At 33.0% G+C, this 13,226-nt stretch overlaps 1 protein-coding gene across 32 annotated transcripts in view; it reads left to right on the top strand.

Moving 5' to 3' along the window:
- Positions 1-13,226, top strand: part of BAZ2B (bromodomain adjacent to zinc finger domain 2B) — a 398,115-nt gene that overhangs the window by 277,303 nt on the left and 107,586 nt on the right. For 19 of the 32 annotated variants that reach the window (XM_026492708.4, XM_057317991.1, XM_057317996.1 and 16 more), the window contains 2 exons: positions 8,645-8,833; positions 13,056-13,223. In XM_026492708.4, coding sequence (XP_026348493.1) covers positions 8,645-8,833; positions 13,056-13,223 — 357 coding nt within the window. The remainder of the gene's footprint in view (positions 1-8,644; positions 8,834-13,055; positions 13,224-13,226) is intronic. The other 13 variants (XM_048214066.2, XM_048214061.2, XM_048214046.2 and 10 more) reach the window with 3 other exon arrangements.

Genomic DNA, 13,226 nt, shown 5'->3' with positions numbered 1-13,226 from the left:
TTGTTCCACTATTATGTATTTTTATTCCTAATAATTTCTTCCATCATCCTCTTCACAATACATAATTATACATTTGGTGTTATTTTACTAATTTGTCCCTTTTTCTACATTTAAAGGACAGGAACTGTATCTGCTTTCTTTTGTCAGCATGTATCTAGTCAGTGCCTCGCACAAAATATATGCTCAAGAAGCAATTTTTGAAGAAAGAAAGGAGATGAACTTGCAGGACTTGGACCTGAAAATCAGATGATAAATTAACTCTAATTAATAAGTTTCCTAGGCCATGCTGTGTTTTGTTCTGGTGGTACCAAATGGCTATGCAGATTTTAGTTGGGGATGGGCATTGTAAGTCACATGGTGAGGAATCTTAAAGGATCAGTTGACCTTACTGAAAAGGGAATGAATAAATAAAACCCTGCAAGTCCAAAGTTATTGTTTTATTAGAACTTCTCATTTAAAAGAAAACCAGGGCTTAAGTTTACAGTCACTAGAGAATGATAGAAAAAAAATGAGATAGGCCTGTTCTTGTGGGTTTAACAATAAAGCCAAGGTTTCATTCCAGTTTCTTTTAGTGTTTATGTTATGGTGTGAATAACTATTATAACATTTTTAGTTGATTTGTCTATAGTGTAGATATCTGTAAATTTCATAAATAAAGGCTCTCAAATGTTCAGGTGTATAGCCTTCCTCGGTGGGTTTATTTTCGAAATATTATTTTACTTTAACTTTCATTTGTAGTTTTAATTTAGAATTTTAACAGTGAATTACTATGGAAAGGTAATGCCTTCAAATCGGTTAAGTACTCATAAAAGTAAACCCAGTGTTATAGATTAAATTTTATCTCCTCCCCAGAAAAGGTATATTGGAATCCTAACCCCCAGTATCTCAGAATGTGACCTATTTGGAAATAGGTTCCTTACAGAGGAACAAGTTAAAATGAAGTTATTAGGGTGAGTTTTGAACCAATATGACCAGTTTCCTTATAAAAGGGGGAAATTTGGACAGAGACATGCACAGAGAAGCCCATGTGAGGACATATGAAGAACACCTGAGGTTCCCAAAAGCTAAGAAAGAAGCATGGAAAAGATCCTTCCTTAGTGCCTTCAGAGAGAGCATGGTCCTGTCAACTCATTGATTTCAGACTTCTTTTTTTTTTTTTTTAAAGATTTTATTTATGTATTTGACAGAGATAGAGACAGCCAGCGAGAGAGGGAACACAAGCAGGGGGAGTAGGAGAGGAAGAAGCAGGCTCCTAGCAGAGGAGCCTGATGTGGGGCTCGATCCCATAACACCGGGATCACGCCCTGAGCCGAAGGCAGATGCTTAACCGCTGTGCCACCCAGGCGCCCCTGATTTCAGACTTCTGACCTCTGAACTGTGAGATGATGAATTGTGTTCTAAGCCACTCAGTTTGTGGTACTTCATTATGGCATCGCTAGCAAATTAACATACCCAGTACGTTTTTCAAAGCTGATTTTAATAATTTTTGGTCATTATAAGATTGCTTGCTTGCTTGCTTGATTGATTTAAAGATTTTATTTATTTGTTTGAAATAGAGAGAGTGAAAAAGAGAGAGAGCACAAGCAGGGGGAGCAGTAGGCAGAGGGAGAAGCAGACTCCCCGCTGAGCAAGGAGCGATGTGGGACTCGATCCCAGGTTGCTGGGATCATGACCTGAGCCGAAGGCAGATACTTAACCGACTGAGCCACCCAGGGGCCCCAAGAATTTTTTATTTAGTGAAACATAGGTAAAATAAGATTTTAGAGTTGAATTTTAGTTATCTTTTTTCTATTTCATTATTAAAGTACAGCTGGATTTGAAGATAAAAGTAAATATAAAATATTGTATATTTTTAGCATTTAATCATGAACTCTAAATCCTTTCATTGGTCTAATAAAAACGCTTTTTACAAAAGAGGAACTGCTCTTCTCTTTAGCAACAGTCATTTGCTGAACTGAATCAAAAGCTGTTTACCATTTTGGCTTTAGAGAGTGGCAGCTTTTGTTCCCAAGTTTACCCAGGGTTTTAATGACTTGTTTTCTAATTAAAAAAAAAAAAAAAGTTTGGGGGTGCCTGGGTGGCACAGCGGTTAAGCGTCTGCCTTCGGCTCAGGGCGTGATCCCGGCGTTCTGGGATCGAGCCCCACATGAGGCTCCTCCGCTATGAGCCTGCTTCTTCCTCTCCCACTCCCCCTGCTTGTGTTCCCTCTCTCGCTGGCTGTCTCTATCTCTGTCAAATAAATAAATAAAATCTTTAAAAAAAAAGAAAAGTTTGAAAGGAAAACAGTATCTTTACATAGAATCCAGGCAGATCATAACTTAATCAAGTGTTCAAAGCTAGTATCACCAATACCCCCAGATATGTTGTACTTTGAGAAGGGTGTATTGCTTCTCCTTCCCAATGATGCATAACCTCTTCCAATCATGAGAAAGCATCAGACAAACCCACACTGAGAGATGTTCTGCAAAATACCGGACCAGTACTCTTTAATGGATAAAGATCACAAGAGACAAGACTGAGAAACTATCACAAATAAGAGAAAATTAAGGAGATACAGCAACTAAAACTGATAAGATCTGAATACATTTTAAATTTTAGTTAAGATTAATTTCCTGGTTTTGAAAATTATTTTTTGTCATGTAAGATGTTAACATAGGGGAGGTTAGGACTCTACTAATAGTGCAACTCTTGTGAGTCCTAAAATAATCTCAAAATAAATGCTTAAAACTAAAGGCTTTCTTTCCATGCCACGCACCTTTTTAAATATTAAAATGTAGGGGTTAACTGGCTGAGAAAGTTTTGAGACTGCAGGAATGAAATGAAGATTATTTGCAGAAAATGTTACCATTAACTATAGAATTCTTTCTGTTTGTTCTCTAATCAGAGTTCAAGGTTATAGTTTGTACATTTTGAGTTCCAGAAGATTTGAAGATTAATATATTTATGAATTTTAATGTGAGCCAGTAAGTTGAGCATTTCTCTAATTTACAGTAATTTTGATGATGCTCAATTTGGTTACTACACTTACTCATTACTAAGGTTAAAGTACACACGTAACCTTTATTTGAATGTCCTGCCATTTTTAATGATTAGTGTACTTTGCAGGTGGTGTACTAGAGGCTGATTTTGAAATGCTGTAAAATTATGCTTATAATTTTAAAGAACTAGAGACAAAAGTTTGAAGACATGTTGCAACAAGTTTGGGAAGCTATGAAAGATTGAAGACATTTTTATTTCTAGCATACAAAAAGCAACATTTCGGAAGTTCTATCACAGTAATCAGTCTCCTTGATTTTTAAAAAGATTAGATGCTTTAGCATACTTCTTATAATTATTTTGCTTTAATTGGCTATCTGGACTTCTCCTGACTGTTAGGAGACTTTGTTTACTGGTAGTTCAGGTTCAAGGCATTAGTACAGTATTTATACTATTTTGTTCCTGTGGGGGGAATACTCTTACTGTGTTGTGGCATGAAATGCACTAGCATTAATAAAGCTACCTGCAGTTACCATCCCTTGTTTATGCTTTAAATCACTTAACATAGATTGGCTAGCAGAATTTGAAAAGCTCTGCTCAAAAGTGTTCAGCCTCTTATAATGTAAGTCAGAACTTAGGTGTTACAGATGTATATTAATATTTATTATGCAAAATGTGCACACTGTTACCTACCCATTAAAATAGAAGCTAAAAAGTTCACTCATAATATTGAAATTATGTTTGAATGTTAATATCTGTTAAAAAGAATAAGTGTAATCTTCTAAAAGCATTTTCATTTTATGATATAATTTATCAGGTTGCAAATATTTTCTCTGAGCAAAATTTAAGAGTTTTAATCATAACAAGTTACTATTTGGGAGCATCTTCTGATATTAGATATATTAATGTAGAAAAAATTACTTCTCCAATAATGGAAAATTCTAATATGGAAATAATTTTATTTTATAGTCGTAAGATTAGCAGAGCCTGTTTGACTCATGTTGTCTTTTGTTTCATGTAAAACACTATCATTCTGCTTTTTTACTAATACAGAGTATGCCTTGCTTTAAATGTAGTTATAGTATTCACTGAGCCAGCATCAGTCCATGATCAAAAATCACCTTGTGAACAGGAGCTTAAAATTTAAAGACAGCTAAAGGCTAAGGACATTGTTCTGATAATGGAACCAAGGGTGTAATCTAAACAGCACCCCCTGCTGTGTAAGAAGATTAAAGCCACAACATAGATGTCATTAAATCAGCTTCTAATTTCCCAAAGAACTTTGAGTAACATCGTGAATGCGTTTTATAATTGGAGCAGAGAAAAAGTGAGATATACAGTTGACCTTTCAACAACACAGGTTTGAACTGTGTGGTCCCCTTATACACACATTTTTTTTTTCAATCAGTACAGTATAGTACTGTAAATGTACTTTCTCTTCATTACGATTTTCTTAACATTTTCTCTAGCTTACTTTATTGTAAGAATATGGTATAGAATATAGATAAAATACAAAATAAATGTTAATTGACTGCTGATGTTGTCAGTGAGGCTTCCAGTCAACAGTAGGCTATTAGTAGTTAAGTTTTGGGAGGAGTCAAAAGTTACAGGTAGATTTTCAACTGCGGGGATGGAGGGAGGGTTGGCACGCTTTACCTCTCTGTTGTGCAAGGATCAACTGTATTCTTAACTATTTAAAGAATAATTCCTGGTTATTCTAGCCTTTTAAAAAGAAGAAAGAAACTATCATTTTAGTTGTCTGGAGCAGGTATTAGGAAGTGTTGCCCTTGCAACTGCTAACAGATTGTTTTATGCAGTGTTTTGTAGAGAGTAAAAATGATTAAGAGATGGCCTTTTCCTTTGTAACTTTATACGGTAGTAATGGTATGGTAAAAGATAGCAAGTAATCATGAAAGTTCAAAGAAACCCCAAAACATGTCTGGGAAATTCAGGGATACTTCTTAGGCAATATATTTTTGAGATGGTTAGGATAGATAGGATTATATGAGGCAAAGAAGTCAAAAAGCATGTTACATAGGCAGGGGGATGGGGAAGGTGTGAAGTAGAAGAGACAAGGTGACCAAAAATGCAACATTGGGAAACATTTGTTAAGAACCAATTGTGTTTCACACTTTGCAGGTATTGGGGATACTGAGATAAATGAGATTCAGTTTTTGTTCTCAAAGAGCTAAAATCCTAGTTTACCAATTATTTGCATAGAAGTGATAGTTAAAACAGTGGAAACACATGAAATAAATGAGAAAGAAAGCATACAGAAAAAAATAAACATAGCTGGACAAAAGAATGCTTACTTTTAGAAAAGTAAATCCAATAAAGCAGACCAGAAATATTATAAAAGATATGTTAAGAAGATCAAGACAGTTCCATGACCTGGAGCTTAAGGGTGAACATTGGTGTGTGTGTGTGTGTGTGTGTGTGTGTGTGTGTGTGTGTGTGTGTTTTAGGTCCCCCGCCCCTCTCTCACTCCTCTGAATGTGGGTTTTTATAAGGAAGAGGCACTCAGCAATGCCAGATTTAAACAGAGAGGTTAAAAATAAATAAAGATTAGTGGGACCTGGTAATTAAGAAAATTTCAGTAAACTTGAGGTTTGAGGTTTGGCACAAATATTAAAGATTCTGAGAAGTGGGGAGGGAGTAGACATACAGGTAAGACTTTTCTTTCAAGGTTAACACAGGAGAGATGATGATGAAATTGAGAAGGAAGAATAAATAGGGCTGGGGAGCAGTAGAAGACTGGGGGAGACTAGAGGTCATGCTAAGAAATAAGGAAATGGAAATTGGGAAATTGTGGTTAGGGTACACCTTAAGAGTTTAAGAGCTTGGAGGTGGTAGAATTTTGAGTGATCAAATCCAATATGTGACTTTTTTTTAAAGGTGGTAGAGAAACAATACTAAAATTATAGTGTTAAGAATTTTTTAATGAGAAAGCTGTATTTTTTATATCATTGACTTCTAGGTTCTTGCTGTAAGGGCAAAATATAGAGAAAATATGAAATGTGTTATGCAGTTATTTCCCTTCTGTATACAACTACATCCATGTATAGCAGAGAAAGTCTCTACTTTTTTTGATAATGCATGGTATTACTATAATCATTATAATGTGGTCCTAGTCTTTTTTACTAAATATAAAAGTGAATAGACCAACAGGGAATAAACCCTGTAGATTCCACTGTCACTTGGGTGTTTTCTATGCTTTAATTACCTTCACCAAGAATTTTACAAGAAGGAATAAGAAAGTAGAATAAGATAGCTTCTTTGTAATGTTGCCAGGCATAAATGTAACTCTATGTACAGGACTACACTTTTTTTTTCCCCTTTGAATCTGTGGTGAGTAAAGCTCATATTTTGTTGAAAATCTAGACTCCCTTTCTTCTAGATATCACTCTTCTTAAAGTTAAAAAAAAAACAAAAAAAACCCCTTTTTGTTATCAAAATGTATATGATTGGTTCTTAATTATTGCTGCAAGAGTGACAACTTCATTTAGATATTATTCATGTTTTCTGTTCATGAGACTCCAAGGTTTAGCTCATTTACTTCTTCACAAAAATAAAATTGATGTTTTAACTGTGCATCTAAGAATGCTTATTACTATAATAATAAGTATTTCTATCAGCTTCTGACCTTTTATAACTTTAATCTGTTCTGAATTTTTATATTTGTGTAGTTTTGAGTTTACCCCACAGATTTTTTTCCCATATTAAATCACTTACATAGATTTGACAAGTACAATTTAAGAATTACTATTTTGTAAAATATAAATGAAAAACGATTCTAAAATCCTCAAACTGGAATGTTCACTTCAACTTGCTTATCCAGAAAACTGATGTGAAAGGAAGTGTAACTGATCATAGTATGTTTTATAAATGAAACATTTGATTAAGGACATCTGATTCATGAAGTTGAATTGATTGGTGAGAACCAGGGATTTTATGTGTGAAAATAAATTTATATAAATAAATAAATAAATAAATAAATAAATAGTCATTCTTAATATTCAGGTTCATTTTTTAGAGAAACTAGCTGGCTTTTTGAGAATTTGCACACAAAAAAAATTACAGTCTTTCTTGTGGCCTGTTGCTAGTCTTAATGATGTTTAAATGACCTTTTCGAGTAGTATGCCCTATTTTTGTTTGACTCAACTTTAGTGCTAGTGTAGTCTAGAATTCTGATAACACAAAAGTACCAAATTCACAAATTTTCTGTTTAGGTTGTGATGAACAGAAACAAACATTGGCTTACTTAGAAAAGATACCCAAGTCTGTCCTTCCCTTACGCGACACTTCGAGGATTTTCCCTATGAGATCCGGTTATTGTGTTGTTATAGTGGGACCTTGACACTCAATCAGAAGTGTTTTCTTTATAAGTTGATATAAGATATACTTGCTGTAACTTATTTAAATCTTACTACCTCAATAAAAAAATGTGATGTTATTTCAGTAAATAAGATAGTGTTTATATTAGTCTCTGAGGGTAGACTCTAACCTTTTTGATGATTCCTCTTGGTTATCACGGAGTAAAAAAACAGAGGAGAGATTTCCTTGATAAATAAATGATAACAAAAAGTATACCTATTTTTAGCTTTTATTTTTACATTTCTCAAATGTATTATGTTAAAAGTAATTAAATTGCAGTGCACAGTTAGGTATGATATAAACATAAGATAATAAAGAAGACCTATCCTTATTTTAACACAAAGCACAATGCCTTTCACACAGTAAATTCTTAAAGTAGCCTGGAGTGTGGGGTTTGGTACTCTATTTTCATAGTTTCAGGCTAGGGAGACTTAATTATTTCCTGGAAGTAAAAGGAGGATTTCCAAGTATTAACAAATTTTCTGTCAATTCTCTTACAAAGTGTGAAAAATAAGTTGTGTTTTTAGTTGTATAACATTTCAACCTGGAGTTTATGACCCTTAGAACTAGATTCTCTTTAAAGTGGGTATTGAAAGGTCACACATTTGAATTGAATGTGATCCTTCCATCACAGAGTTAAAAATGACTTTTGTATTGATAACTGCCCTTGGATGCATTTAGAAATATCTTAGGAAGTTTATTCATTAAATCTTTATGCTGTCCTTTATATTGCTTTATTAGACTAGAATATAATCCCTTTTTGGTATCAATTCTCCTCACCTGAGAGATTTTGGACAGAGACCATAGGTTCACTTCTGCCACATGGAACTGGGAATGCTTTGCCCAGAGTGTGTGATAATTTGAGTAATGGCTTGGTGACAAATTCTGGACTTACTTCATTGGTTTTCAACCTTATGTTAATAGAACGCTCTTATTTTCCTTGTTACGAGTAAAAAAAATTGATAATAATGTACGTGTCTTAGCAGAAAGTTCAGTTCACGTCAGCAGGTCAAACTATTATAATTAGTGACAATTATGTACCTAAAACATTATTTCTTAAATCTCGAATTCAAAGTAAATAAGGTTATACCATTCATTTTAATTATATTTAGAGTACTTTCATGTTTCTGGAATTATTCTATAGGGTTTGAAGAGCAGAAATAGAAAAAGAAAAAATGTAAAATAAAACTTTAATCGATAAGAAATTATTATAAATTTTAATTATGAACGCTGAAATCAGAAAATCTCATCTGTTTTTATAGTACGACTTTAAGTGTGTTTTTTTCCCTCCCAGGACATTTATTCAGAGCAGCTGGGGATCAACCGTTTAACCTGTCCACAGTGTCGAGTGCCTTCCCAATGGTCAGCCACCCAGTCTTTGGTCTACATTCAGCCAGCTCAGGGCATTCAGAATTTGGTGGTTTGGGGACACTTGGTACACCCACAGCCTTAGCCGCACATCCCCAACTAGCATCTTTTCCAGGTAAACATCTGTTACAAACAGTGTTCAAGGAAAGGAGGAAAGCTTGAAAATGTTCAAGCAATAATTTGTTTATTAAATTGAACAAAAAGAGTAGTCTAATGCCTGGTATATTAAAACTCTTGTACAAGAATTGACTCAATCCTGTTTATCACGCGCAAAAAAAACCCCCACAGTGTGTGTGCTAGATGGCAGCGTGATTATAGACATTCAAGTGTTTAGCTAGAGAAAGGGGCATCTGTAATAATTAGGCCAAGTTTTTCTCATGCTTGTGAGTATAGAGCTTGATGAATTTTTCTCAGCTTTCTCTGATTTTTATTTTAAAAAATTATTTAACTTATAGTGGAAAGTAAACTCCATTTCTTATAATGAATATCTCTATACTTTTATTTTGAGTTCTCACTTCTCTGCACTTTCCAAGGAAGATGAACTTGGCTCTTAAATTTCTATATTTTTCCATATTTGATCAGAACAACTGTAGATTTGTACCACTTGGATGACAGCAAGACCAGAATTATCCCCAATTCTACAGATTATGAGAATTCGGGAGCTCAGTAAGGCACTAATTAAAGCTTAAATTGGACAAGCATGCTATAATTTTTCTTGTTAAGTTATTTTGAAAGTCTAAACTTTCAGCCAGCTCAGGGCATTAATAAATTTTAGTAAGGGATGCATGGTTTGGTGTTATATAAAATAGTTTAAAAATTAGAGCATAATTCTAGAGACAAACCTGAATTTAAATCTGGCTATGTTACATTTTAGCTGTGTGATCATGAACAAGTAATCTGATCACTCTGCCTCAGTTTTCTCATCTGAAAAATGAGGATAAATAATGGTACCTGCCTCTTAGGGCTCTTGTGAAGATTGGAGGAGATAAACTATATCAGTACTGATTGCAATGTTTAGCATACATAGTGAGTACATAATTAGTAATTATCATTATTATTTTCTCTTGCCCACTTTAATGGGTAATAAACACTTTAAATGGGTAATGGTCAAGTGCTTCTTCAAAAGGAAACAAGTATCTCATTTTAACTATATACAGAATGGAAAGATGGTTAGATGTGTATTTCAAGTACCATTTCTTGAGTCATATTACTCTTTTAATTCTGCTGTCTGGGAGAGAGAAGCTGGCGGGGAGGGGTAATGTGACTAGAAAGTTAAAGTCTTAAACTAAGTCTTAACGTGTGCTTTAAAATTACTAATGGGAATTTATTTTGGCCAGTTTCTAACATGGTCGCTTAGCAAGATGATCAATCCAATAGATATTTGCTGAAATATTGGATTTCTGATTAAAAATGAAAATAGTAGTAATATAGATAGTTACTGGTGTCTTAAAATTTTTTTTTATCATTTTGTCGTAGTTCGTTATACCACTGCTTTTGAGCTTTTCTAAACCCACAATGTAATTGCTACATTATTAAAATCAAATACTATCTATACCAGAATGATAGTTAACAAGTGTAAAGAGTTACTTATCTGGACTTCAATAATGTTGATATTTCCACTGATAAAAAGAAAATAACTTCTCTAAGAGCCTATCTGAATTATTCACTCATTCATTTATTGTACAAAGTTCTTTGAACATCTACCATGTTCTGTGCACTGAGGAATACACTGACATAGTATATGTTGTTTACAGTTTTTAGGAGATGGATAAACAGACAAGTACAGGACAGTCTTTAGTGGTGAAAGTATGTCTATATAAGCATACTTTTTTTTGCCAAATGAACAGACACTATGCCTAAATTTAAATTCTCCATGATTGCCTTTATTCAAAAGGGTAATCTAAATGCCAAATTTTTGAAATCACCTAAAAAACTAATGAAGACATGTAAGGAAGAAGTTACTAGAAATTTTAAATAAATAACTTACTTTAAAATTTTATGTACTTTTTTGCATTTCACATGATTAAATCAACAGATGCAAAATTATTTAATGGATATTAGTATAATATTATTTCCATTTTATATTGACAGTATTTCACACTAATTTCTTTTAAAATATAATTTTTGGTCATTATATTTTTATATTTTATTACCATGAATTTCTGTGAAGCATCTGGCTCTATCAAGTATGAAAGATTTAAAAATTCTGCTATATCTTCTAGGCTGAATATCATCTGAAATACTAGACTTTTTCAGTTGAATATGATTAATGTTGCCAATATGCTGTTACCTCCTTTGAATACATTTAGAAATTCACCATATGATGATTTATGTAATCCTTATTTTGTATACTTTGTTTTATCAACAAACTATTTTGTGAGTGACTAAATTTGTTTTCTATTTTCTTAAACTCGGAAGATAAATAAGCTTGTCATGTAACAAAAATTACATTATTTCTTATGAAATATTAGACATTTGTAAAGTTTATAGCCAGAAGCTCTACCATTTTCATACTTTTATTTTATTGATTTTATTAACTTGTTTTTTGTTTTTGTTTTTACCTGGGTGTCACCTTGTTTATAACATACACATTTTCCAACTTTTTTTTTTTCTAATCCCCATCGTGTACTTATTTATAGTGATGTTCTAAAGTACAGCATTATGGTTATGTTTTTTTCTGAGGTCATATCTAAAATATTTGAATCTTAATATACTTTGATTACCTTATTGATTTGTGGGTTGTTTATGAAGTCTATACATCCAAGCTGTAACGCTTTAATTATAGACTCTGTATTAAATAATATAAATATCTTTAGGAAACCTAAGTCCCTTTTTATTAGCTATTTGGAACCTAGGTTTCAAACCTATAAATAATAATAGATTCCAACTGTGCTGATACAAGCCCAAAATACACAGTTTTTCTTCCCTCCTAAATACACTTCTTTCATCTAAACAGTGGATAAATGATTAATGCTTTTGTATAGTTACTCTTGGTTCAGTTCCCATCATTCAGGCACTGCTAAATATGCATTGGTGTCATTTCACTAGCAATGCCTTCCTGCAGTGCAGAAGAATAGCTTTTGCAGTTTTCTGCTTATACTGTTTTTAGACCTCTTAGAATAGCAGCTACCATGAACATTTCACTTCTTAAACAAAACAGATTTTGCCATTAGATAATGAAGGTGCACATTGTGTTACATTCTATTTTTAATGAAGAGATATTCCTAGAAAATATTTAAAGATCATATAATACAATAAAATGATAGTGTTGAATTTTTCCCATACTATATTATTGGGTTTCTTCTCTCTGATTTCCTTGTGGTGGTTATAATCAATGAAAAATATAACATTAGCCTGAAAGGTCATAACTAATTTGGTAATCTGGCAAGTTAGCCAAGTGGAGAAGATTATTTCTGAGATTTTAAATAGGGCAATACAAGGCTTTGGATTATTTTCAAATCTCTTCATAATCTTCACCCTTTTTGAAAAATGTGTTCTATAAAATTTGGCTTCTCTTCTTTTCTAAATTTTTAACTAAGAGCTACTGTTTGAACATCTAAATTGCATTTGATGATTTTCTGCCATTGATTCATTTTACATTGATAAAACAAGCATTGTTGTCTGTAATTTATGAGAGAAAATATTAATAAAATCCAAGCTTTCCTTATTAACTTTATGGGGAGGAATTTTATAAACCTTTTATATTTTAATATGACTTGTTTTGGAAATCTTTGAATACTTTTCTGAGATAAAAAAATCCACTGCTTTTACTACCTTTATGTTTTTATTTAAGTATAGATTATCTTCCTCCATAAATGCACTAGAGGTATACTGGTTTACAGTAGCAGTCTTTGTATTATTGTTTATGATTTATCAGACCCAGATTTAAATTGCATGTAATTTGAGGAAATTCTTGACTTAGGTTGTAGGTGATAACCTTAAATTCTAAGGTTTTAAAATGCATTAGTTTATTCTTCTTTTCTAATTTAAAAAAATTATGGTATAAGTTATCAAGAAATCAAACAGTTCTTTACTCCTCCAAGTTTCCCATTTTATTTTTAAAACCATAGACTGCCTTTATTCTTCATAAACTTGAGTTCAAGGAAGCTGCCAAGTGAAGATCCTTAGATGCTACCTTAATGAGAGGAGTGATGAGTGTATAACATCTAATCAGCTGTCTTACAGTTAGATGATCAGAACTGTGTATAATTCAGCAATTCTGTTCCAAGATGAAACTTGATATTTTTTCCAGGAATAAAATATAAAAAGCATTGTTACATTAACTAGAAAGTTAATTCAAGTATTTTTTGCCTGTTTGTTTGATGTTTGATTTTGAGGTGCAGAATGGTGGCGAACAACAGATGTTCATAGTCGTACAGGGGCGACCTTCTTTCCACCATTACTGGGAATTCCACCACTGTTTGCTCCGCCAGCCCAGAATCATGATTCTTCTTCATTCCATTCAAGGACTTCAGGAAAAAGTAATAGAAATGGGCCTGAAAAAGGTA

Source organism: Ursus arctos, unplaced genomic scaffold (genome assembly GCF_023065955.2).
Source record: "Ursus arctos isolate Adak ecotype North America unplaced genomic scaffold, UrsArc2.0 scaffold_1, whole genome shotgun sequence".
In the NCBI taxonomy this organism is placed as follows: Eukaryota; Metazoa; Chordata; class Mammalia; order Carnivora; family Ursidae; genus Ursus; species Ursus arctos.
The sequence above is the reverse complement of the archived record's forward strand: the minus strand, read 5'-3'. Positions and strand labels throughout refer to the sequence as shown.